Below are 27,204 nucleotides of genomic sequence, written 5' to 3' on the forward strand. Positions count from 1 at the left end.
AAGAACAATTATGATCATGGGATCATGATCGCCCATGTCATATGACATGGCACATACTCATGATGATGATACAAAATTCTGAGGGGTATCGACAGGGTAAATGCAGGCAAGCTTTTTCCACTGAGGTTGGGTGAGACTGAAACTAGAAGTCATAAGTTAAGGGTGAAATATTTAAGGGGAACATGGGGGGGGGGGGGTTATTCTTCACTCAGAGGGTGGTGAGAGTATGGAATGAGCTGCCAGGGCATTAGTCCTGGAACAGGTCAAAGGGTCTAGGCAGTATAATAGTTTGGCACAGACTAGACGGGCCAAAGGGCTTCTTTCTGTGCTGTAATGTTCTCTGATTCTAATTAGGTAATACCAAAGAAAATTTAGTTCAGTTTTTTTCCATGTATACACAATGTTTATATTTGGTGGATGGGTTACCTGACCAGCAGTAAATCCAAGTATAACTGCTGCTGTACTGTCAGGAGTTGTATGTATATTTAATAGCTGAGTGGAAGATTACTGTGGCTGGTAGGTGAACATAAAAGGATTATTTTTATATCGGCATATCTTATTTCACCTTTGTTACTGATAGGCTTCATGTGAAAGCAATCAGCTATCAGAATGCCCAGTTTGGGCTTAATGAATGACTTTTCTGTAGAATCACAAAGGGAACAGCCTGAGGACAACTGTCACATGAAACCTACATTATTAAGATGACAAAGACAATTTGTAACAATTTGCTTCTTCCCACATGGGTACAATTTATTCAAAGTAATCGTTTTCATTTTCCGTCACTTATTATTCTCCCCGTGACACTGGGTGAGCAGCAAATCTCCATCTGTTCAGCCAGTGTAAAATTCATTACTGAAATTGAAGTATAACCCTTGACAGGTACTTACAATTAGAGTATTTTGTTTCACCTCACTGGCAATCAGCCACCAATATAGAACAGGTGTGGATAGTTGTAGAAAGAGTAACTTTTCACTGAAATCATTAAAGGGGGAGATTTGGTCATAGGAAGGCTGAGGTGAATTCCACAATATTTATATGCTGCTTTGTGTTTAGAATCCTGTGACCAGTAGTGTTTCACATAGATCTGTGCTGGAACCTCTACCGTTGGTTAAAAAGTTAAATAATTTCAATTTGCAGTTGTCATGAAAATGGGTATTATTGATAATTAGGATAAAGGAAAAGAGAAATGATGGATTCCAAGCTCAAAGAAATTTCCCACCTTTACCCCTCTTGCCTCCTGTGAATTTTGGATAGAATTTGCCACCTTGGTTTGGATGCCATGTTTCTAAACATTTGGGTCTTTATTAACTGTGGAAAATCTTATTGGTAAACTTGGATCTCCCCCCCAATTGAGATGCCATGTTTAATATCTGCTTTTCCAAGTGTTATCCTGTACCTCAAATGCCATTCCTCCACCAATAATTTACATTATATTCAAGTTTACTTTGGGACAACACGTTAGTGTAGCAGTTAACATAGTGCTATTACAATATCAGTGACAGGTTCAATTGCCACCACTGTCTGTGAAGGGTTTGTACATTCTCCCCATGACTGCATGGGTTTCCTCCAGGTGCTCCAGTTTCCCCCCACATTCCAAAGGCATACAGGTTAATAGGTTAATTGGTTACATTGTGTAACTTGGCGGTGTGAGTTTGTTGGGCCGGAAGAGTCTGCTACTGCACTGTACCTCTAAATAATAATCTTTTTGAAATTACCTGGCTTCTCCCTCCTGTCCTGCTACAGTAAATGAAAATTCCCATGGCATTAAAATCATCAAAAGAAATTTTTATTGCATTCACTAATAATACATATTGAAGCCATAAAGTTAGAAACTTAATTAAACATCAAATTAATGCTTGCTGTATTAATTAGATACAGGTAAATATTCTAATTCACACACTGTACAGTTTTATTTCAATTTACTGCTGCAGTGTTAATTTAACTCTGTACAGCCTACTTTGAATGTAGTATAAATTTGGCAAGTAACATTGTGACAAAGAATGTGAAATATACAAAGTTTAAAAAAAACAGACATTCATGGTAAATGTACAGAAGCACCCCATTTCAGATGGGGAGGTACGCAACAATAAAATACTCAAGTTTGTTTTTACAATAGAAAGCATAAATTACATTGCAATGTCTCCAAAATCAAACATTAAACCTATTGAATACAAATTAATGCAATAATCTGCCTATTTCCCTTCAGATCTGAGATTCTAAACAATAGATTACTGGTGGTGTCTTGAATTTACCATTCCAGATTTATCCTCAAGGACCTGAACACAGCAAGCACCAAAGTATAATTCAGATGAGAACTGACATACACTCAGTGGCCACTTTATTAGGTACACTTGTATACCTATTCATTAATACAAATATCTAATTAGCCAGTCATGTGGCAGCAACTCAATGCATAAAAACAAACAGGCATGGTCAAGAGAAAGGTTCAGTTGTTCAGACCAAACAATAGAATGGAGAAGAAATGTGATTTAAGTGATTTTGACAGTGGAATGATTGGCTGGTGCCAGATGGAGTTGTTTGAGTATCTCAGAAACTGCTGATCTCCTAGATTGGTTTGTTTGTTTGTTTGTTTTTTTAAAAACACTCAACGGTCTCTGGAGTTTAGAGAATGGTGCAAAAAAAAAACACACAAAAAAAAAACACCCAGTGAATGGCAGTTTGTGGGCAAAACAGAGGTCAGAGGAGAATAGTCAGACTGGGTTCAAGATGACAAGGCAACAGTAACTCAGATAACCACGCATTAAAACAGCGTTGTGCAGAAGAGCAGAAGACCATGAACACACACTCAATTGCCACTTATTAGGTACAGGAGATACCTAAGAAAGTGGCCACTGATTGTATGAGCATTCACAATTACCTGTTCAGATGGTACACAAAAAAGCAGCAAACTGTTCAAAATATCAATGACTAGCATGTTTATAAAACAGAATAGACCATGAAAATACTTACCTAGGAAGGCTTCCTATAAAGTTAACTGACAAAAATGGGAAATCAGTCCTAATTTCAAAACTTAAAACATCAAAGACATGGCTTTTACTGGATAACTGGAAAAGATTGTTTTACTTAGACTTGAGAGATGCTGAATTTACAATTAAGGTGTTATTCATTGTGTTGAACATTGTGTACATGCTATTTTAGCACCAGAATGTGTGGAAATGCATGCAGGCTGCCCCCAGCACATTTTTGTTAGTTGTTAATACAAATTATACATTTCTCTGTATGTTTTGATAGACTTGTGATAAATACATCTGAATCTTCAAGGATCTTTGAAGTAATGTACTGTGAAGTCCAATAGAGTTGACCATGATTAGAATATTGACCAACAAAACACTGAACTTTTTACACAATTAGAATACTTGAACTCTATTTATGAACCCAGAATGCCTTGAACAGATTTATATTTGATCAAAATGCTGAAAATATTGACATTACATAATCAATTTAATAGATTTTGGAGAAGGCAGCATATTAGCTGAAGATGTGGGCCAAAAACTCAAAGGTTCCAAAGAATACAGCACCATGTAAAATTCCCAACCTTCCAATTTTATTTCAACACAAAGTTTGATTTGCATAATTATCAGAATGTGCAATGGAAAAGTAAATGGATGATAGCATGCCAGGAAACACTTCAAAACACAATTTCCCTAGGTCATTCTACCCTAAATGCAAGATCAATTACATTTTGTCAAATAGTTTGCTAACAAGCTGCCTTTATAAATTACGATTGCAACAAAATGCCACAACCATAAATGACAAAGAACATTTTTATTTAGTATTTTCCATAGGATTAAAAACTCCTGCCCTGAACAAATTAAGGTTACAGTATTACGCAAAGGTCTAATTTTTATATATATAAAATTAATGTATAAATAAAGCCAGGATGCCCAAGACATTTGCAGAGTATTGTATTTGTCAATGTGGAATGAATAGCGAGATTGTAAATCTGGTGGGAGCAAAGGATTTGGGAAAGGAGAAGGTGGAATGCCACAGGACAGGTGGTAGAGAAGGATTGTTGGAGCAGTGGCACAGATATAGATATAACCAGCCCCAAGACTCCTGCAAAGTCATTTAATTCCAAACAATTGGTTTATTGATCATTAGAAAATGTCTCCCTGGTGCTTCCTGCTCTCTCCACTCTCCTTTCCTGATCTCAACCATGATTTCCCTCTTCCTGCCTCCTTCCTACTCTCAGTCCACAATAGAGACCTATATCAGAATCAGGTTTATCATTACTCACATGTTATGAAAATTGTTTTTTTTGTAGCAGTGCAGTGCAATACATAAAATTACTACTGTACTTAGGCACCTTGGAGATCATATACACATCCAAAACTTTTGCACCATACTGTAGGCGGTCTAAAGGAATGCAATGTATTGATGACAAAGTGGATTGCCAAACACAGCTGATTATGGAGTTGGAACCAGCATGTGGCTGCTGTTGCATGCAACAACTACTTGGAACCACAGTCAAGAGCTGAGTGACCCAAACACAACTTCAACAAGCGGGTTGAACCAGGTGAGGTGTGATGGAATTCGCACTCCAGTGAGATAGGAACATGCCTGTCCTAGCATGTGAAGTCAGCTCCAGCACACTGGGTGGATAAGATCAACTGAGATCCAACAGCTAGGATGTCACTTCTGCAATGTTCTGAGAAGAGCAAAGAGCATGACAAGGCACAGAAATCATGGTTATTTATTGCAACCAAGGAAATCCCCAGTTTGTGATGATTGCTCTTACCACTGGACCCTGGCTTCCAAGATAAGAAGGGAGTTGCCCCAGGGAAATGATTTTTCCATTTTAAAAGCTCTCCTGCACAGGCTTCCCATCATTGTTGGATATGACAGACATCCATCAATAGAGTCAATTTTTCAGCCCAATTCATGCAATGCCAACCAAGGAACCTACTTGAGCTAGTCCAATTTGAGTGCGTTTGGCCCACATCCCTCAAAACTTTTCCCATCTATGTACCTTTAAACATTGTAATTGTACCCACCCCTACCATCTTCTCTGGCACCTTGTATGAAAAACCTGTTCCAAGACCTTCAAAGCTCCCCCATGTCTCCCCCTAATCTATTTCCTTTAGTTTTTAGCCCCCTACCATGGCTGATAATTTACCTTCTATAAACCCCAAGGTTACTTCTTGGTCTCTTATGCTCCAGAGAAAACAGTCCCAACCCATAATCTCTTTTTAGCCTAAACCATAAAGTCCTTGCAAATCTTTTCTGTACATTTGATCTTAATGCTGCCATCCTTTCGTAGTTAAACAACCAGAGCTACTCCAAGTACAGTTCAAGTAGTCTCACTAATGTCTTGGACAGTTTATTTGAAAGGCAAGAAGCTTGTTGGAATATCAAAACTGATCTGTGAAACCATCAGCTTGCTGGTGTTAATCAGCAGATTTACCTCAAGAGCAATGGCAGCAAAAGAAATGCAAAATTGAGATGGGAATCAGTGTAAAATGGTGGAGCAAGTAGAAATATAGAACAAGCATTTTCTCTTAATTCAATACCAAAATGCACGGCTCAGTTTGTTAAACCACATATTGCTGTCCTTCAATCCAAGCACATTGATAAGAGTTTAACCATCTTACACTAATGTGGTACTTAAAATTCCATTTCTCACCTGACTGAATCTTTAAAGTAGCATGTGATTTTGCACCAGTTTTTCATACTTAGAGGATTTGCACTGTCAGTGATCATGCCTCAGAATTCATTCCTGGTTTCAGCAGTGAACATACCATTTCATTAATCACACCAGAGCAAAGGTACACTGTTTCTGTAATGTTTCCCTTTATGAGGTACAAACCCATGTTTAGTACTGGTTGACTAGGATGAATTTCAGACAATTCTTTATACCACTTATTGAGAGCTGGGGCAAAAAAAAACATTTTCTTTCCCAGATCCAGAGGTGTCCATATAGTTTTTAAATTGTCTATGTCTCACTCGCTTGGGAAATAGTAAACATTGAGGTACACTGGAGATTGAAGGAATGCTGGAGACAAAAGGTTAGTCAACTTATGCTGATAACTTTTATTTGTAAATCTTCAAATTTTTTTTTCAAATTTTGATGACATTTTTCTGATCAAGAAAAATTAACCTTGAAATTAGTTTTGTTAAAGACTGTAAACAATCTGGATAGCTATTTGGCAATATAATGTCACAGTTCATTATTAGTATAGAACCTCATCCCCTTCAGCTCAACAAAAATGTCACAATAAAATCATGGAAAGATTCAATTATCTACAAGAGGGTGAAATTCAAATTGCATGCAATTCATGTTAAGGCAAATGGAAAAAATAAATTGCTATAGTGTTTTAATCTTTAAACTACACTAACAATCTACCACCATTCAGAAATCATTCTTAACTTCAAAATATTCTTATACAAATCAGTCACATGATATTACAGACACTAGTACAATCCAATCTCATTCTTTTACAAATGTCTAAAAACAGCAAGATATTGGTCCACTTCACTACAGGTCCGTTGTATTCTTCAAAACATCTGCAAGAAATGGATTTTTTTTCCCCTTCACAAGTCCATAAAGGATAGTGTACATGCATTTAGTCACATAGGACAATTAGTTCCAACAAATAGTTCAAACTTTTCAATTTTTTGCCAAAGAAAGTCAAGTAACGCAAAACAATACCTTCTTAATTATTGTGCTGGTGTGGTGGTGGCAGTGTGGAATATCCAAGTGACAGTGATGTCTAGATCTCCACCTGCTTTTAATACACCACCTGGATGCAGAGAATGCAATATGGGTTGTATAAACCGTGGAATGGGTATCGTGCAATCAATCTATTAAAGGCTAGTGAGAATAGTGACAAGTGCTAGTGGAGAATTAGGTCTAAAATGACCCATAACATTTTTCTTTTAGCCAGGATATTAAGCAAGGAGGTGAACTCAAGTAAATACTTCCTATTGCGTCAACTTGAAGATGAGCAACAACAGTGAAAATAAGATTATTCACAGTGAACTGCTTTCCAGACTGTTCAAGATCTACCAGATGCATTGATAAATCTTAACATTTACCTCCACTAGCTAAAAGCAAGTTGGGGTTAATCATTCTCCTCTCCTCCAATGAATGGCACATGTAGAAAGATCACAAATGGTAATATACAAAAAAGGGATTGAGTGCTCTACCTACTTTATCAAATGTCATTTAATCATAAGTTCTCACATTAAAAAGGTAAATTATACCTTGATGAACTGAAGTACAACAGCTTCAATGTACTACCTTTTATAGACCTGCCACTTTGATGCATTTGAAATCTGCCCTGTAATTATTTCCAAGAATGATTTTGAAAGGTAGTTTTGAATAATTAGTTAACTGGATGAATAAATCCAAGAATAGAAGATGGAAGGATGTTATCATTGATATGAACAGTTGCGTAAATTTAAATGTCCAGAATAAAACAGCAAAGAAATAGAAATTTTTAAAGAGGTCTAAAGGATACAATGTATTTGACAATTCACAGAGCAATGCATTGGCAATGTACCCAGCATTACCCAACACTCAAAATTAACACTGTTTTACTACACAATAAACAGTGGCCAATTCTAAACAAATTGAGTGGCTATATGAATACCAAATGCCCAATTGAAATTTCTGTCAACTGACCCCAGACAAAAAAAAATATTCACAGAATGCAACATCGCTCTCGGAGACTCTTTTTGCTTCGGCTGCTCTTCTTTCCATTTTTATCTTTGTTTTCCGACATTTTCTTTGCTCGGACCTCTCTCATCAAATCAAAAAATACCTAAGAAAGAAGAACTTTTTTTTAGGGCTAGTAGTATTAGAAACATACAGATTCCAAGCCATTGCAAAATCTCCACAGTATCACCAGGAAATGACACATATTATGCTATTGGCAGATCTGTATAAATGAAAAATTTGCATGGCTGAATAGATAAAAATATATTCTGGAAGCTAGTTCTAAGACATCCCTTTCAAAATTGCAAGGTGCAAAGTCAAAAAGTAAAATTATCAAGTATGTATATGTTACCATATACTACCTTGAGATTCATTTTCTTGCAGGTAATTTATAGGAAAAAGAAGAAATACCATAGAATTTATGGAAAACTACATAAACAAAGACTAACAACCAATGTGCAAAGTTTGTATCTTCATGAAAAATACCAATTAGGGTTAGCCTTTATTTTCAATACCTCATTCATCAAGTAAAACTGTAAGCAATTAAAGTACCTGGTAAACCGAGTCCTCACCTTATCTACATTGGCACGTGTTTTGGCTGAAGTCTCAACATACTGAACTCCCCACTCTTCTGCTTTGCTCCTTGCTTCTTCAACAGAGACTTGCCTCCGATCTTCCAAATCAGACTTGTTACCCACCAAAAGTAATGGGATTTTATCTTCCTCTGCTTTCACACGGAGAATTTGTTCCCTTTAAAAAAAACACATTCTGTAACTACAAGTGACGATTCGAAAGTAGTTTTTAAAACTGGTTCATTGTCATAACAGCAATGACAAGAACCCACCTGCAACAAATAAAAAGTAAAGGAAAAAAATCAGACTTGTCCAGCAGAGAAACTGGTCACCGTGTCATTGCCAATCTCTTTGTCTATCCACACCTTTCCATCATTAGGTTCACATCGATCTATGTCCTTCCCATGTCTGTACCAGTCCAAATGTCTCTTATATGTAGTGATGGTATCTAACACTTCCTCTGGCTACAAGTTCCAGATAATAATCACTGGAAGGAAAACCCTCCCCTACCCTCAAAATCTCCTTTCAAACTCACTCCACTCATTTTAAACTAGTATTCATTTCTGGTATCTCTAGCCCAGAAAAAGATTTTACTATTTACACCTTTCAATCTTATATAGCTGGTCAGTCTTACACACCTCCAGCAGTAGATGAAGTTGGTTATTGTTACTTCTTTGTTATGAACATTAAATACAGTGGCCAAAACCACCAAGGATTATGCCTCATTTGCGACTTTTGACAAAAGTCCGAATTAATGTCATCAGATCCAACACCATCCTTGCCTTTCACCTTACTAGAACACGCTGAACTCCTATTACATCTTGAGACTTACACTTGTTAGTTGTGGTTTTATCTGCAAGCATCCGCTCCCAATCGACTTTCTCCAGCTCCTTTCTTATGCTGTTGAAATTTGCTTTCCCCCAAATTCACGACCAACTTGTTGATCAACAGTATTCCTTATATCTACCTTGAAACTACAGAATTATGGTCACTGTTCCCAAAGTGTTCACTGACATTTGCATTGATTTTCTAAAATTAAGTAGTGCCCCACTACATGCGAGACTCCCTAAATATTGTCTAAAACTTTATTGCATACTTAAGAAATTCTAGCTCATTTCAGCCCCATTGCAATGAGGCAATCCTGAGAGGCAATATTGAGAAAGTGAAAATCATCCACGACTGTGCTCTACACCATTGTAATTTTCCTACATACACTGCATGCTCCTTCAGTTCCTCTGGGTGGCCTATAGCTTAATCCCAGCAGTCATCATCCCTCATTCCTCAATTCTACTCATGTTTCACTGGATGGGCCTTCCAAGACGTCCTCTAGGTAGTGAAGTTCTCCAAGATCAGTAGTGTGATCCCTCCGTTTAGCCACTTGTTGTGCCAGAAACTTCTATACCCCAGAGGAAAACCAACGTTGGAGCACCAAAAATCTCATCATCCATGGGCTCAATTGTGACAGAACAATAATCATAGAGCGAACTGAATCAGAATCAGCAAACACGAGGCAACCTGCAGATGCTGGAAATTCAAACAACACACACAAAATGCTGGTTGAACACAGCAGGCCAGGCAGCATCTATAAGGAGAAGCACTGTCGACGTTTCGGACCAAGACCCTTCATCAGGACTAACTGAAAGGAAAGATAGTAAGAGATTTGAAAGTAGAGGGGGGGAGGGGGAAATGTGAAATGATAGGAGAAGACCGGAGGTGAAGTGTCACCTCACCTGGAAGGACTGTCTGGGGCCCTGAATGGTAGTGAGGGAGGAAGTGTAAGGGCAGGTGTAGCACTTGTTCCGCTTACAAGGATAAGTGCCAGGAGGGAGATCAGTGGGAAGGGATGGGGGGGGGGGGGGGTGGAACGAGTGGACAAGGGAGTCGCATAGGGAGCGATCCCTGTGGAAAGCAGAAAGAGGGGGGAGGGAAAGATGTGCTTGGTAGTGGGATCCCGTTGGAGGTGGCGGAAGTTACGGAGAAATATACGTTGGACCTGGAGGCTGGTGGGGTGGTAGGTGAGGACAAGGGGAACCCTATCCCAAATGGGATCTCCCAATGGCCACACATTTTAATTCCACGGCCCATTCCCATTTTGATATGTCTATCCATGGTCTCCTCTACTATCAAAATGAAACCAAACTCAGGTTGGAGGAACAACCCCTTATATACCTGGTGGGTAGCCTCCAACCTGATGGCATGAACATTGACTTCTCTAACTTCCATTAATGCCCCTCCTCCCCTTCTTACCCCATCCCTGACATATTTAAGTTGCCTGCCTGTTCTCCATCTCCCTCTGGTGCTTCTCCCCCCTCCCCCTTTCTTTCTCCCAAGGCCTCCCGTCCCATGATCCTTTCCCTTCTCCAGCTCTGTATCACTTTCGCCAATAACCTTTCCAGCTCAGCTTCATCCCATCCCCTCCGGTCTTCTCCTATCATTTTGCATTTCTCCCTCCCCCCACTACTTTCAAATCTCTTACTATCTTTCCTTTCAGTTAGTCCTGATGAAGGGTCTCGGCCCAAAATGTTGACAGTGCTTCTCCTTATAGATGCTGCCTGGCCTGCCATGTTCTACCAGCATTTTGTTTGTGTTGTTTGAATCAGATTTAATATCCCTGGCATATGTTGTGAAATTTGTTAACTTTGCTGTAGCAGTGCCATGCAATACTTGATAATATAGGAAAAAAATACAGTAAGTGTATCAAACAGCTAAATTAAATAAGCAGTGCAAAAATAAAAATAAGAAAGCAGTGAGGTCATGTTCATGAACTTGACATCCATTCAGATATTGAATGGCAGAGGGGAAAAAGCTGTTCCTGAATCATTGAGTGTGTGCCTTCAGGCTTCTGTACTTCCTTCCCAAGTGTAACAATGAGAAGAGGGCAGGCATGTCCTGGGTGATGGGGGTCCAAATGATAGATGCCACCTTTTTGAGGCACTACTCCTTGAAGACATCTTGGATACTATGAAGGCTAGTGCCCATGATGGAGCTGACAAATTTTACAACTCCCTGCAGCTTACTATGGTCCTGTACAGTAGCACCCTACCCCATACCAGACAGTAATGCAGCAAGTCAGAATGCTTTCCATAGTACATCTGTAGAAATTTGAGCGTTTTAGGTAACATTCCAACTTTCTGTAAACCCCTAACATAATATAGCCATGGACTTGCCTTCTTTAAAGCTGCATTAATATGTTGGGACCAGCTTAGGTCCTCAGAGATATTAATACCCAGGAATTTGAAACTGTTCACTCTTTTTACTTCTGATCTCTCTACAAGAATTACTGTGAGTTCCTTCATCTGACGTTTCCCGAAGTCCACAATCAACTTGTTGGTCTTACTGACATTGACAGCAAGGTTGTTGTTGAAACACCACTCAACTAGCTGGTATATCTCACTCCTGTACAGTTATCATCATCATTCTGCCAGCAATAGTTGTATCATCATCAGATTTATAGATGGCATTTGATTTGTGCCTTGCCATTAAGATGTCAGTGTAGAGTGAGTAGAGCAGTGAGCTAAGTACGCTTGAGGTGCACTAGTGTTGTCAGCAAGGTGGAGGTGTTATTACCAACTCACACCGACTGTGGTCTTCTGGTTAGGAAGTCAAGCATCCAGTTGTGAGTGAGGTACAGAGGCCCAGGTTCTGTAGCTTTTCGATTAGGACTGCAGAAATGATGGTATTACACTCTGAGCTATAGTTAATAAACAGCATCCTGACATTGGTATTTGTATTGTCCAGGTGATCCAAGGCACTAAAAACAATCCTACTAATAAAATTCTAACCTATTCAACTTTTTCCCTACAACTCAGGTTCTCAATTCCTGGTGCTATCCTTGTAAATTTTCTCTGCATTCTTTCAATCTTATTGATATTTTTCCTAGAATATTACAACACAGAAACATGCCTTTTGGCACACTTAGTCCATGCCAAACTATTATTCTGCCTCATCACATTGACCTGCACTCAGACCATAGTCCCGCATATCCCTCCCAAGTATTTATCCAAATTTCTCTTAAATATTGAAATCAAGCTCACATCTACCACTTCCATCAGCAGCTCATTCCACACTCTCACCACCTTCTGAGTGAAGTTCCCCCTCATGTTCCCTTTAAACATTTCACCTTTCACCCTTAACCCATGTCCTTCAGTTGTCATCTCACCCAACCTCAGTGGAAAAAGCCTGCTTGCATTTACCATATCTTTACTCAATTTGTTTACATATACACATATCCACATGCACATATATATCGCACTGTACTGCTGCCACAAAGAAGAAACAAATTTCATGAAACGTGAGTGATGATAAACCTGATTCTGATATGGGCTTCTATCATGGATAGAGTGGGAAGGGAGCAGGGAGAGGGGAATCACGACTGAGAAAAGGGGAAAGGGAGGGGGAGGGAGTGGGAAACATAAGATCTGTAATGATCAATAAACCAGTTGTTTGGAATCAAATAACCCTGCCTGGTGTTTCAGAGTTGGGTATGTCTGCACCTGAGCCACCACCTGCCCTTGGCACTCCTTCTCTGCCATCTGCCTCACACCCCTCCACCCTCACCATCATCCCCAGCATCCTTTCCTCCTGCCAGACTTACAAATTCACTCTTCGTTCCATGATGACAATATAGTACTGTGCAAAAGTCTTGGGCATCTTGGCTATATATATGCACTTGCTGTGTACACCCATGTTAAGGGCTCCCGCTGTTCAAGGAAGGTCATCCTCACCTTCTCAACAGTCGTTAAACAGTGGCTTTTTCCTTTTTCCATTGAGAGTAGGGGAGATTCAAACAAGAGGACATGATTTGAGAGTTAAGGGGCAAAAGTTTAAGGGTAACACGAGGGGGAATTTCTTTACTCAGAGAGTGGAAACTGTGTGGAATGAGCTTCCAGTAGAAGTGGTAGAGGCAGGTTCGGTATTGTCATTTAAAGTAAAATTGGATAGGTATATGGATAGGAAAGGAATGCAGGGTTATGGGCTGAGTGCAGGCCAGTGGGACTAGGTGAGTGTAAGCATTGGCATGGACTAGTAGGGCTGAGATGGACTGTTTCCGTGCTGTAATTGTTATATGGTTATATGGCTCAGCCTGCAAAGCACACGTCACTGGAATGAATGGAAATGTTGACAACTATCAACCTGCCAAAGACAAACACCTACCACAAGGATTATGCCGTAACTTACTCTTCTATGGATGCTCTCTGACCTGCTGAGTTCCTTCAACATTGTGAGTGTGTTGCTTGGGATTATGCTGTGACTGAGCAATTATATATTAAAACATTATTTTAATCCAGGAGGGAAGGGGATAATTTCAATCTTTCACAGTCATCTGACACGTGAGAATACAAGAAACCAGAATGTCAGCCAAGCAGTGAGCCAAAGCTTTCAGAAATAGCACAATGGTACAGCAGATGACAGTTCTCTTATCACAGATCTACATACTTGTGATCAATCCAGTGCTGTTTGTGTGGAGTTTGCACATTTTCATAGATGGTTCACTTAACAAGGCATGTTGTCTGGCTGCGAGGTTAATCGCTTTATCTAAATTACCAACTGCAAACAGGTGCACAAAGGATTGGGGTGGAGGTAGGGAGGTTAAAAAGAGTTTAGCTTTGTCACATGTATCTCAAGATTTACAGCGAAATGTGTCATTTGTGTCCAGTCGAATGAGCGATGATTGTGCTGGGCAGGCCACAAGTGTCACCCTGCTTCTGGTGCCAACGCAAGTCGCTAACCCTAACCATACACCTTTTTGAAATGTGGAAGGAAATGACCAGAGCACCCAGAGGAAGTCCACTAAGTTCTAGAGAGAAGGTACAAACTCCTCACAAAGGTGGGAACTGAACCCTGTCTTACAGCTGGCATTGTAAAGCACTGGACTAACTGCTACAGTATCAAACCATCTATAGGGAGAAGTGCAGGATTGTCAAGTATAGAGTCAGCGGACCAACTAGCTCTGAGATCAAACTACAAGACCCACAAACATTTAGACATAACAATGATCCTGAAAATTTCATTCCCTCTTCAGGACACATTTAAGTTATGCAGCTTCACTGCATGTCTCGTGAAGTAGCACAGCCCGGCTAAATCAAGATGAAAATTTGAAAAACAATGGATGCAGAGATAAGAATTTAAAAAATAGTAACTATATGAATAGAATCACCCAAGATGAAAAGGGACAGTGAGGAAAGAACCAGAGGATCTCTGGCAGAATTAAAAAGGGAAGTTAGTAATTTACACAAGTACAGATGTGAAGGGGAAGTTAAATTCTAAACTACTTTTCTATGGCTACAATATTATTTTTTGAGATTTTAATCTTGTTATTCGATGGCACAAGGAATATCTGATTCTTCAACATCTGTTACCTGGCCTGCTAAATATCTCTTCTGGAATTCATGTGCTGTCTTCTAAGACGTATTTGCAATCAGTAAAGCTAAATATAAAAATACGCAGGCATTTTTTGCAGCTTTTCCCTATTAATCAGGAAACAAGTTGAAACAGGTAGAGAAGGGCAAAGGGACATGATTTTTGTCAGTGATAGTAAGAAAACCTGTAGAGATAATAGGACATTAGATACCGACAAACTGTTGAATTTTTCCAAAGAAATAGGAAAGCTGCAAGTATTTCAGGACGATTAAGCCCCAAAAAGAATGGAAACCATCAAAATAAAATGAGGTAACTTGTAAACAATAGTTAATAGGGGTTCAGAAAGGGGAAGATCCTGTACAAACTGGCAATCAGCGTGAACTTATTTCAGGGAATAAATGATAAATTACAGAATGATGAACAACGGATACAAGTAGAGGGTTGGGTAGTATTTTAGTTGATCACATTTGTGGTACTGGCACTATATCCTACATTAGGAAAATATTAATCACTGCAGTAGTCAAATGACACCATTAAACTGTGAAATTCAAAGCACAGTTCATAAGATATAAAACACATGCTTCACAAATGACTGTCCATCTGGTGCAGACAGAAATTCAAGCAATAATGTGCTGCACTTTACACCAGAGAACTATCAAAGGCAACTCTTGAGATGGAAAAGAGCAATGATTGGAAAAATCAGGGGTATCATATCTTCCATCAATTCACTGTTTGATTTTCCATTAGACTCTGATTTCATAGCTAACTCATACTGCATGAACTGAGCAATTTCTATCTAGTTTCATTCTAGCCAAATACTTTGCTAATATTAAAGTCTTTGTTCTCTCATTGCTATAGTACTATTCTCAACTGATTAATCTGTAAACTTCAATAGTTTCAAGAGTTACATTTAATAGAAATGTATACAATATACAAAGTGAAATCTTGTCCTCGAAAACAAGAGTGCCTTAAAAAATGAGTGGCCATTAAAATGTTAGAACCCCAAAGCCCCCTTACTCCCCCCCCCACACACAAGCAGCAGCAAAGCAACGACCCTCTCCTTCACCATTTACTTTAGCGAAAAAAGCATCAGCTCCCCTTACCCACCAAACAAGCAAGGCCCCCAAGACAGACCATCATCTACACTACAACAAAAACTAATCATTCACCTGACAATTCAACATACCAAAGGCACTCTCTTCCTAATAAAGGGGCAGAGAAGTGTCACCATTTCACAGCGAGAAGGGAGACATAACCAAGCAGCTCACTGATGGCTATATATGGTTCCATATAGAGAAATATTGAGTATACAGATCATAAGTGAGTCACCTACCAACCAGACATTTTACTACCCAAACACCAGTCTAATGCCACATTCCTGCTCACTTGTTATACTGACACTTACATTCCACAGTTCTCTTCTGGTATTCAATGAACTGAATACAGGAGTTGCTGCAATTCTTGATTCTTCAAAGGTTTTCATGTATAACCTTTGTCAGGTTGAGAATAAGATCAGCGAAAGTTCAGAAGTTCCAAGTACATATATGTCATCACACACATGCCGGAGATTCGTTTTCCTGCTGCCTACTCAGCGAATCTTTAGAATAGTAACCATAACAGGATCCATGAAAGATCGCCAGAGTGCAGAAGACAACAAACTGCAAATGCAAATATAAATAAATAGCAATAAATAATGAGAACTTGAGATAATGAGATAGAGTCCTTGGTTGTAGTGATATTTCACCGATGGAGTTGTGAGTGAATGCAGTTATTCAAGAGCCAGATGGTTGAGGGGTAGAAACTGTTCTTGAGCCTGGTGGTGAGAGTCCTGTGGCTCTTGTACCTTCTACCTGATGGCAGCAGTGAGAAGAGAGCCATGGTCTGGGCGATGGGGATCTCTGATGACGAATACTGCTTTCTTGCAACAGCATTTCATGTAGATGTGATCAATAGTCGGAAGGGTGTTTTCATAACAGGCCATGACACAGCCCAGTCAGTACACTCTCCACTACACATCAATTGAAGTTTGTTAAAGTTTTTGATGTCATGGCAAATCTTTACAAATTCCTAAGTAAGTAGAAGTGCTGCTGTGCTCGCTTCACAATTGCATTTACGTGGCAGGTCCAGAACAGGTCCTCTGAAATAGTGACACCCAAGAATTTAAAGTTGCTAACCCTCTCCACCTCTGATCCTCCAATGAGCACTGGCACATGAACCTCTGGTTTTCCTCTCCTAAAGTCTAAAAGCAGTCCCTTGATATTGCTGACATGGAGTGAGAGGTGCTTGTTATGACACTACCTAGCCAAGTTTTCAATCTCCCTCCTGTATGCTGATTCATCACTACCTTTGATTCAGTCCATGACACAAGTGTCATCAGCAAACTTGAATATGGTATTGGAGCTGTGCTTAGCCACACAGTTAGAGGTGTAAAGCAAGTAGAATAGGGAGTCAGGCACACAGACATGTGATGCACCTGTGCTGACAGAGATCATGAAAATGTTGTTACCAATCTGAATTGACAGGGGGCTGAGGTGTTAGGTTTCCAAATATGGTAACAAGATTAATTTACGAGAAGTGTATGAGACAGGAGGGTGCCGGAGTGGACATGTGTCTCCATCAAAGGAGGTGCAAGGTGCTCCTGCCCTCCTCTAGCCTGCCTATCACCCTTGGGCAAGTGCAGCATCTGCATCTGCATCACAGCAAGTGATGGATGGTCATATGAGCAGCTGGTTCTGTGACCACTGATGCTAGCCAATCTCTGAAGAGTATTGATAATGGGCTGGGGTCACCCATCCTGAAAAGACACTGCCCAGAAGACACCAATGGCTAACCACTTCTGTAGAAAATTTGCCAAGAACAATCATGGCCCATGACACCATGATCACGACGATGATGTGACAGGAGGCATTTAAATTACAACTTCCCAAGCAATGCCTACAAATCGAAAAAACTGGAATGCCTCTTGATCTGGTATTTATGTTCATCAAGACACACACCCAACTAATCTGAGGTAAGACAATCCACATGAACATAGTTTAAAGACAGTCCACTATAAACAGAGGCTGAAAGTGTGGCAACTGATCCCATGCAGTTAGTTATTTACTACTTGCTGCAAAATGACACAGACCATACACCTTTACATCCACAGATATCAGCTCAGCAAGCTGAAGTCCCAAACTGACACAGACCAGACACCTTTACATCCACAGATATCAGCTCAGCAAGCTGAAGTCCCAAACTGACACAGACCATACACCTTTACATCCACAGATATCAGCTCAGCAAGCTATAGTCCCAAACTGACACAGACCAGACACCTTTACATCCACAGATATCAGCTCAGCAAGCTGAAGTCCCAAACTGACACAGACCATACACCTTTACATCCACAGATATCAGCTCAGCAAGCTGAAGTCCCAAACTGACACAGACCATACACCTTTACATCCACAGATATCAGCTCAGCAAGCTGAAGTCCCAAACTGACACAGACCATACACCTTTACATCCACAGATATCAGCTTAGCAAGCTGAAGTCCCAAACTGACACAGACCAGACACCTTTACATCCACAGATATCAGCTCAGCAAGCTGAAGTCCCAAACTGACACAGACCATACACCTTTACATCCACAGATATCAGCTCAGCAAGCTGAAGTCCCAAACTGACACAGACCATACACCTTTACATCCACAGATATCAGCTTAGCAAGCTGAAGTTGTCTAGATCCCCATGAAGCCCCAAAATGAATACTCAACAACTTAAAACAAAAGCTGGCATCAGAATACGATGCCAAGACAGAACGTTGCTGTATTGCCCTTTAAAGACATTGGAAGGCTCATTTAACCATTTCAGGCTAAATAGCACAAAAGCTAAACTCATCTCAGGAAATCAGTGTGCTGCACTTGTTTAATTCAGAGATTTAAAATGCAGGTACATTAAACTCCAGATATAATTTCAATTTCCATTTAGTGAGTATGTATTGTTGAAGTCCTTCAGGGGGCATAAACAGAAACTTGGGCTGCATGCTAATATGTCCTACAGAACTGAAAATATGAACCACTAGCTTCACATAGACTTTAAGAAACAAAGTACCAAGGAGCTCACATGAAAAAAATCTCAAATATACTAATTCACAAAACAATTTGAAAGACCATTTAGAGTCATAGAACACTACAGCACAGAAACAGGCCCTTCTGCCCATCTAGATTAATGTAGTCCATAATGAACCATTAAGCTGCTTATTCCCATCAACCTGCATCCAGACCATAGCCCCCACTACCCCCCAATGCGCTTCCCATCCATATACAACATCAAGTTTCTTAAATGTTGAAATCGAACCCACGTCCACCACTTCTACTGTTAGATTTCACACTTTCACCAGCCTCTGGGTCCCCTTCCTGTTCCCCTTAAACCCAAGGCCTCTAGATGTAGTCTCATCTAACCTTACTGAAAAAGGCCAGCTTGCATTTACTCCATCTATATCCCTCATCATTTTGTATCCTCTATCAAGTCTCCCCTCAGTCTTCTGTGCTCTAGGGAATGAAGTCTTAACCGTTACAACCTTTTCCAATAACTCAGGTCCTCAAGCCCCCTCAACATCTCTGCACTCTTTCAATCTTATTTACATCTTTTCTGTAGATAAGTGACCAAAATTGCACACAGTATTCCAAATTAGGCCTCACCAACATCCCAACTCCAGTATTCAATACAATGATTTATGAAGGCCAATGACCCAAAAGCTTTCTTTACAATCCTATCTACCTGTGATGCCACTTTCAAGGAATTACATATCTGTAAAGCCAGATCCCTCTGTTCTACAGCACTCCTCAGTGCCCTACAACTCACTATGCAAGACATATCCTGGTTGGTCCTTCCAAACCAAAAACAACAAATGTAGACTCATTCAAGCTTTAGAAATCCCATTCTTCCATCAAAGTCCATTCTCAGTGCATTGCATCAGGAAGGCCAATGGTATCTTCTCTATTTTCCACAAGATACAGGATCTTGAAAGCCCAGACAACCAGGATCACTACTTCTGCACGACTTAAATTTCTGAACTTCGTGCACACCCTTTCCCGGCAGTGCTCGAACAAGTCAATTCTACTTCTTTTTGCACTACTACACTTTGAACCCTTTGTTGTTTAATGTTGTATTTATTATTACTATTTATATGATTTACTGTGAGCTTCACAGAAGCGAGGTGTATATAAATATACATTAATCTGAAATTTCAAACCTTAGGAAATATAGAGAAGTAGTTTTAGATCTTTTCATGATGTGCAATCAGAAATGATAATGAACAAAGGAACTTCCAAATAAATGCTTTTTGATCAGCGATCTTAAAATTTGAAGGAAATGAGGTATGGAGGTGCTGTGTAAAGAGTTTTTTTTTGTGCATGGGCCAAGACGGCCAAAGGAATTAGCAATGGAATAGAGTCAATGGCTTAGGGAGAAGTCATGCGTCCAGAGTAGATTGCAAAGGATAAGAAAGGTTTATTTTAAATTGTTCTGATTGATGCACAAGTTTATGGGATAAGAAGCTTAGAAGGGATAAGGAAGAATTTCTCTTTCCACTCAAGTGGTTGGAAGTTGGAATGCACAAAAGCAGGGGGTTCCCAACTTTTTTATGTCATGCAGTCTTATCATTAACCAACGGGGTCAGTGGACCCCATGTCGGCAACCCCAGCAGAACATGCCACAACATTTCATTATCAGGATGAGCACTTGAATTGCTAAGGTACAGAAGGCTATGGATCAAGTGCGAACAAATGGGGTTAGTATAGATGGATGTTTGATTGCCAGTCAGCACAGATGTGATGAATGGAAGGGCCCGTTTCTATGCTGTGCAACTTGAAAAACAGGAAATTCTTCATTATTTTATACAAGTACTTACCCCCCCACCTTTTGCTGTTCTTGGCACCTTACTATTTGTGTTTGCAACTTAATTCATTGGCTAGAGGAAAGGCTGAGAAGCCTTAAGGACTTAGGAATAAAAAGCAGTTATTCTTTGCAATTAAAAAATACATTTTTCATTATTTAAGAAAACAAATTCATTACTATCATAGATATTCAAGTAGCTGGGACCCTGCAATTAAGTTATTGGGAGAAATAGCTCATTTAAGCTCTGACCTCATTCACAAATTTAATAACCGCTAGAAACCAGTAGCAGTAAAATTATGAATAAACCTGCAGAAGCAATCATCATGGTTCCTGTGTTTAGGAAGACAGTTTTAGATGTCACATACGACTAATTATTTTTGACTCCATTAGGCTACCACATTAAATCTAAATTGCTCCAATGTCTTGCTAAGGGGGAAGCTAGGATGAACTCCTTTTATCTGCCAGATGAACTCCTTTTAAGAGAATAGCAAGTTCAGAGTGGTACTCACTAATAGAGTACCACTGCACATTAACCAGCAGAGGGCTTACTGTCAGACAGATGTGGAGCAGCTTCCAACAGAATCCCCCAGCAGTTGTTAAATGGGTGTGCTTCGATTCATGAGACGGCCAGCAATCCTTGCAACAAATATCACTGGAGCAGCTGTGTATGAAAAAAATGTGTATATCACAGCCTATCAACATAAAGATTTAAAGCTTTTTCTTAAACAAAAGCCATGAAGCAAAGGTTTTTAGTTTCCATTATTCTTTCAGCATATTTGAAACAAACAACTTGACTACTCTATTACTGATCAACATTTTAATTGTCAAGGCATGTTTTAGCACCTCAACTCCTCCTTACATTGCCTTCAATAATGGACTTTATACCACCTCCTCCCCTTTATTTTAGTTTAAGATTGTTTAATTTCTTGCTCCAATGCTGTCTGTATATACAGGATATTTTTGGTTAACTGGGATACATCGGGACCAGTACGTTCTGGCTCAATTAAGCGGCTGCCATAATTTCCTTAAGTTTCATGAAAGTAGTTAAAAAGAGTATAAAAAGACTAACGACCATTTAACTGAGCAACATATTGCGTATTTAAACAAAATACAGAAATTAGAACACTACAAATACTACTACAGTACTATAAAACAGTATTCCTTGTAGTTAGAGGAATTCATCCACTGTGCACTGTGTTCTTTTGATTGACTGCAGATAAACAAAATCAGTGCAGACATATAGGGCAGATAATGAACTGCCTTCATACAATGCTTTCGACAGCTGAATCTTCCAAATCTTCTTTTTCAATGTAATATTCAAGATGATTGTTGATACCTTCAAATTCTTTGTAGTTCCTCACTTGAAGTGGTGAAATTGTTTCATATTCATTCCCAGCTGTTTCTGGCATCTCCAAGACTGAATGCTTGAAACTGCAGTGAGCAAAACAGTTCCGAGTTGTCTTACTGCTTATTTGTTGCCAACTATCAGTGACAAAAAAAAGAAATCACTGCTTTGAACACAAACACATGCAACTGGCAGCATTTAAAAACTGTTCTCTCTAAACAAGGTGCAATGCCTAAAGGCCACACATGATGCTAGTGAAAAACTGTTTGGCAACAGTCTCCGGAATGAATTAAGCAGCAGAGTGTCCCAAATAAAGAGAATCCTGGTTACTTCCTCAATTAGTTTTAGTTCTTTAAGAGTTATTCCAATTAAATGGCTGCCTCGATTAACCAATGGCCCAATTAACTAGAATCTATTGTATATACGAATACCTTCATCATATATCTTTTGCCTGATAACAATAGATAAAGAAATATGCCTACAACAAAAAGGTCTTAAGAGGTCAGTTACTGAAAAGTTATATTAAAACCAACAGAAATTTTAAATGTTTTAGCATAAAGTCTAAATCTTCCTGGAGTTGCATAACCCTCAGACTTTTCAAACAGAAGTCCTGCAGGTGACTGAAACATTGCAATTGCTTTCGTTGCTATGGAGAAAATTGTAAACAGGAGTTCCCAAAAACCCTTAGATCTGTAGTATTAAGTACAGCTGACACCATGAAATAACTAAACTTCAGCCACGAACAAGTCATTACCAGTCCGCAAGCTTAGAAGACCAAGACAATATATGATTGAGTAGTGCATAAACAAACACCAGGTGAAACTTGTTCAATAGGTAGTGCTCATGCAAGATGGACATCGACTAAACTCACCCCCTAAAGTGAAAAATCCTTCAGTGGATTCCCTCCTCTTGCCACCAATTAGCCCTGTTCCACTGGTCAACCACATTACAAAGGCACCTCCAGTAACTAATAAAGTGGCCACTGAGTGTATCTTCATGGTCTTCTGCTGTTGTAGCCCATTCACTTTAAGGTTCAAAGTGATGCTCTTCTACACACCAGTTTCATCATGTGGTTAATTGAGTTACTAGCACCTTTTCACCCTGAATCAATGTGGCTATTCTCCTCGGACCTTTCTCATTACAAGAGATTTTTGCAAACAGAACTGTCACTCACTTATGTTTATTTTGTTGATTTTTGTTTATCACATCTTTTTCTACAAACTCTACAGACTGTTGTGTGTGAAAATCCCAGCAGATCAGCAGTTTCTGAGATACTCAAAAATTAAGATCACATTTCCTCCCCATTCTGATGTTTGGTCTGAACAATTGAACCTCTTGACCACGTCTGCATGCTTCTATGCACATAGTGCCACATGATTGGCTGACTAGATATTTGCATTAATAAGCAGGTGTACAGATGTACCTAATGAAGCAACCTCAGTGTAAATCATCATTCACAAGCTCAAACCTGTGTCTCCGACTGTCCAGTGAATAATTATGCAATATGCTCAAATTAACTAAGAGTGTGCTTAGGTATTATTATTACCCAAGTTCTGTATTTTTGGATTTTGACAATACGGGAAGAGAAGAGAATTATCTCCACATGGTTCAGTGGATAGCAGGTGTTCCTTAGTCTTCTGCTTCCAATGAAGTGACACTCTTCAAATGTAACATTATATCAAGACGTTGGAAGTGCAGTGGCCAGCAAATATTTATACTTTTTTTAAATTAAAATTGCCAGCCACAACTCCTATATTACCTTAAGTATTCATTGACTACAAAGATTTTGTGACATCTGAAAGTCTCTCTCCATCACTGCAAGTTTTACCTGTGCAAGTGACTGGATACAATTTAAAATAGTTTAAATGGCTGAATGCATACATGAATAAAATAACAAGATGCCTAGCCAAAATGTGATAGAAATATAGAGGCAAGCCAATCCTCTACATTTAATAGATCTGCTTGTGCAGACAAAAAAGGGTAATACTTCGGTAAGCATAACATTTCAGGAATTTAAAAAAAAATAAAGATGCCTTCCTACCAAAATGCTCCAATGAATGTAACAACAGATTTCTCAAGAATACTAGTGCATTAATACCTTTGCAAGCTAAATTACATGATCATGTTAGAACGTTGGCCTCCATTGGTGTTACACAGAAAAATCAAGGCATTAAGTTTAAAGCAGGATATTGCAATGAATCATACCTACAAAATAGTCAATGGTGCCATAACACAGCATTAAGTTATCAACAGCTCCCCTCTCATTCAAAGCCCATCCTTTTCCCTGAAACAAGTTTCAGCAAACTGTTACGAATGTGTCGCAACTCTGAGGGGCCGAAGGGTACAAAGTCGCCCCCTCCTTTTTGAGAATCGCAAGATCGCTATTAATTTGGGTCTGGGACCCAGGAAGTGAGAGAGAGACGTCCAGAATACACAAGGTTTGGAATGTTTCCTGACCTCAGCGAAACGGAACCACTGATAACGGCCATTGTCCCTTGGAGACGGGAATTGTGTATTGAGTACTGTACTATTCATTGAAACCCCTCAGGGGACAACCAGAGTGGGCTGGTTGAGGGATTGCATCATCCCAACCTGATTGACATCTGAGACCCCGTGAGTAAGGATAAAAGAGGGTCTGAGGAACAACCCCTTTAAACGCACCAGGAGAAACGCTAGAGATCCCTTGACAGTGTTTAATAGCGACAGCCGGTGAGCGTTCGTGTGCTTCCTCCCTTGCCAAGGTGGTAGGCTCCTCACGGAAGAACGGTTTAGCTAACGGAGAGGCCACAAGTGAACGGCCACACCAACGGGACTCCAGATGGATAGAAATCATAAAAGGAAAGCCATCAAGTTTTTCTCCAAATCTCTCTCTCTCCAACCATTGCAACCCAGCGGTCCCCAAAGGCTGCAGCCTGCATGAACTGAGTAAACTTTATATTTCCATCGGACAATACATTATCCCTAGACAACGATAGAGCTTATTTCTTATTATTATTATACCCGCACTTTTAGATTTAATATTGACGATGTATATTATCTGTATATTTGCATTGATATTATTTTTGCGTATTTTTACTACTAAATACTGTTAAAAATAGTATCATCAGACTTCAACAGACGTCTCCATCTTTGCTGGTAAGTGACCCAGTTACGGGGTTCGTAACAAAACCAACTTCCGTTTGCAAATATTGTAAAGTACTTTTGGATGATTGGGGGTTGGGGAATTCGGCAGGAGGCTGTTCCAACCCAAAATTCCACAACAGCCATCTCAAAGTTGGGTAGCCCCAAAAGCTCCAGGCTTCCTATGCAGCACAAACACATCACAAGTATTTATTCATCTCACTAGAAATCAGGCAGCAGTAGAGATACTGCTTGAAGTGGCTGGTTAAAAATAGTAGTATTTGATCTTAAAAGTCTATATAAATTTTACCACACATCTGTTCCTTTAGATTTGGGTCCAATCGTAAACTTTTGAAGTTCAAATGAGCTGTTGCTTTTAAAATAATAACATATATCAAAGAATAATTGCAGTTCTTGGGGAAAACCCAAGTTGTCAGTTTTGTTTTCATTCAATGTATCTACAGTAGGCAATGTGCCAAACAAAAATCCCTACAGAATGGGCTTTTGCAGCACATTACACAAATGTATCCTAGCATATCAAGATATCAAAGTACTGCCGATTTTGCCTCGAGAAGATAAGAGAACTGTGTAGTTCTGCCTTTCTTCCTTAAAACTATGGATCATGCCAAAGAGCTGAGAAATCATGATACTGAAGGTTCAAGGAAGGAAGTTAAAAAAAACAAAAAGTATGACCTTATCACTCAATTCTGAGTAGAATTTTGCACATTTGAAAGGGCAAAATATTTGCTAAATGTTTTATCAACAGCTTCTATGGAAACTTTATTTTTCTGAAGAATAGACTGTGGTTTTAGTTTTCAAAATACAACACCACAAATATTGCAATGATAGCAAGATAGGTACAGAATTATAGTACTGTGCAAAGGTCTTAAGTTCATGTAAAAAAAAATTCATAAAGAGGCTTTCAAAAATAATGAAATTACATTTCTAAATGTCAAAACATTTACTAAGAAAAAAAACTACAGTAAAGTATATTTGATATATATATCAAATCTATATTTGATATGACCACCCTTTGCCTTTAAAATTGCATCAATTCACTTAGATATACTGTCATGCAGTTTTATAAGAAAATCGGCTAGTAGGTTGGTCCAAGCATCTTGGGGAACTTGCCACAGTTCTTCTGCAGACTTTGGCTGTCTCGCTTGCCTGTCTCTCCAGGTAATCCTGAACAGCCTCAATGATGTTGGGATCGAGGCCCTGTGGAGGCTACAGTATCTGTTGCAAATCTTCTTGTTCTTCTCTCCACTGAAGTTTTTTTAAAAAAAAAATCACTTCGCCTGTGCGTTTGGGATCATCCTCCTGCCACCGATTGAAGTCAGGACTGACCAGATGCCTCCTTGATGGCATTGTGTGATGGCTGAGAGTCTGCTTGTGCTTCTCAGCATTGAGGAATCCATTAATTCTGACCAGATTGCTAACTCCATTTGCAGAAATTCAGCTCCAAACCTGCAAAGATCCTCCATCGTCCTTCACTGTTGGCTTTAGACACTCATCAATGTAGTACTTACAGCTCTTCTATGGACAAACTGCCTCCTGTTTGAGCCAAAAATGTCAAATTTTGACTCCTCAGTCCAGAACACTTACTGGCATTGTCCAGCCTCCCAGTCCTTGTGTTTTTTGTGCATAGGTGAGCCTCTCGGCTTTGTTTCCACTTCAGAAGAGCTTTCTGGCAGCAATTCTTCCATGAAGACCACTTCTGACAAGAGTTCTCTGGACTGTAGGGGGAGAACTTGGGTTCCAGTGGTTTCTACGAGTTTAGAGCTGATAGCAGTGCTGGACTTCTTTCAGTTTAGAAGGGGCATCAATTTAATGTATCTCTCATCTACTGCACTCAGTTTCCATGGTCAACCACTGTGTTTCTGGTCCTCAACACTGTCCATTTCTCTGTGCTTCTTCAGAAGAGCTTAGAAAGCACAGCTTGAAACTCCTGTCTGCCACAAAATTTCTGCTTGGGAGAGACCTTGCTGATGCAGGATGACCACCTTGTGTCTTGTTACGATGCTCACTCATGCCATGATGCAAGAATTGATGACTTGAAGGTCAACCTGTCACATCTTCACCTTTTAAGTTTGACTCCCCTTCACCCAGTTTGATTCCTCTAACACCTGTTTGTTTTGATCATTCAGCTCATTATGCCATTGGTCATTAGCATCCTGCTTGTTATCTTTGTTTAATCATGAACTGTTTTTATTGGAAAAGTAGTCTATGTTAATTTCTTTAATGA

The 27,204-nt window shown here is 39.5% G+C and overlaps 1 protein-coding gene across 5 annotated transcripts in view; it reads right to left on the reverse strand.

Moving 5' to 3' along the window:
* Positions 1 to 1,770: 1,770 nt before the first annotated feature.
* Positions 1,771 to 27,204, reverse strand: part of LOC132394323 (ras-related protein O-RAL) — an 86,260-nt gene continuing 60,826 nt past the window's right edge. For all 5 annotated transcript variants that reach the window (XM_059970326.1, XM_059970327.1, XM_059970328.1 and 2 more), the window contains 2 exons: positions 8,251 to 8,428; positions 1,771 to 7,784 (listed from right to left, as the gene is read on the reverse strand). In XM_059970326.1, the coding sequence (XP_059826309.1) occupies positions 7,665 to 7,784; positions 8,251 to 8,428 (298 nt within the window). In that variant the 3' untranslated portion in view covers positions 1,771 to 7,664. The remainder of the gene's footprint in view (positions 7,785 to 8,250; positions 8,429 to 27,204) is intronic.

Source organism: Hypanus sabinus, chromosome 5, assembly GCF_030144855.1.
Source record: "Hypanus sabinus isolate sHypSab1 chromosome 5, sHypSab1.hap1, whole genome shotgun sequence".
In the NCBI taxonomy this organism is placed as follows: Eukaryota; Metazoa; Chordata; class Chondrichthyes; order Myliobatiformes; family Dasyatidae; genus Hypanus; species Hypanus sabinus.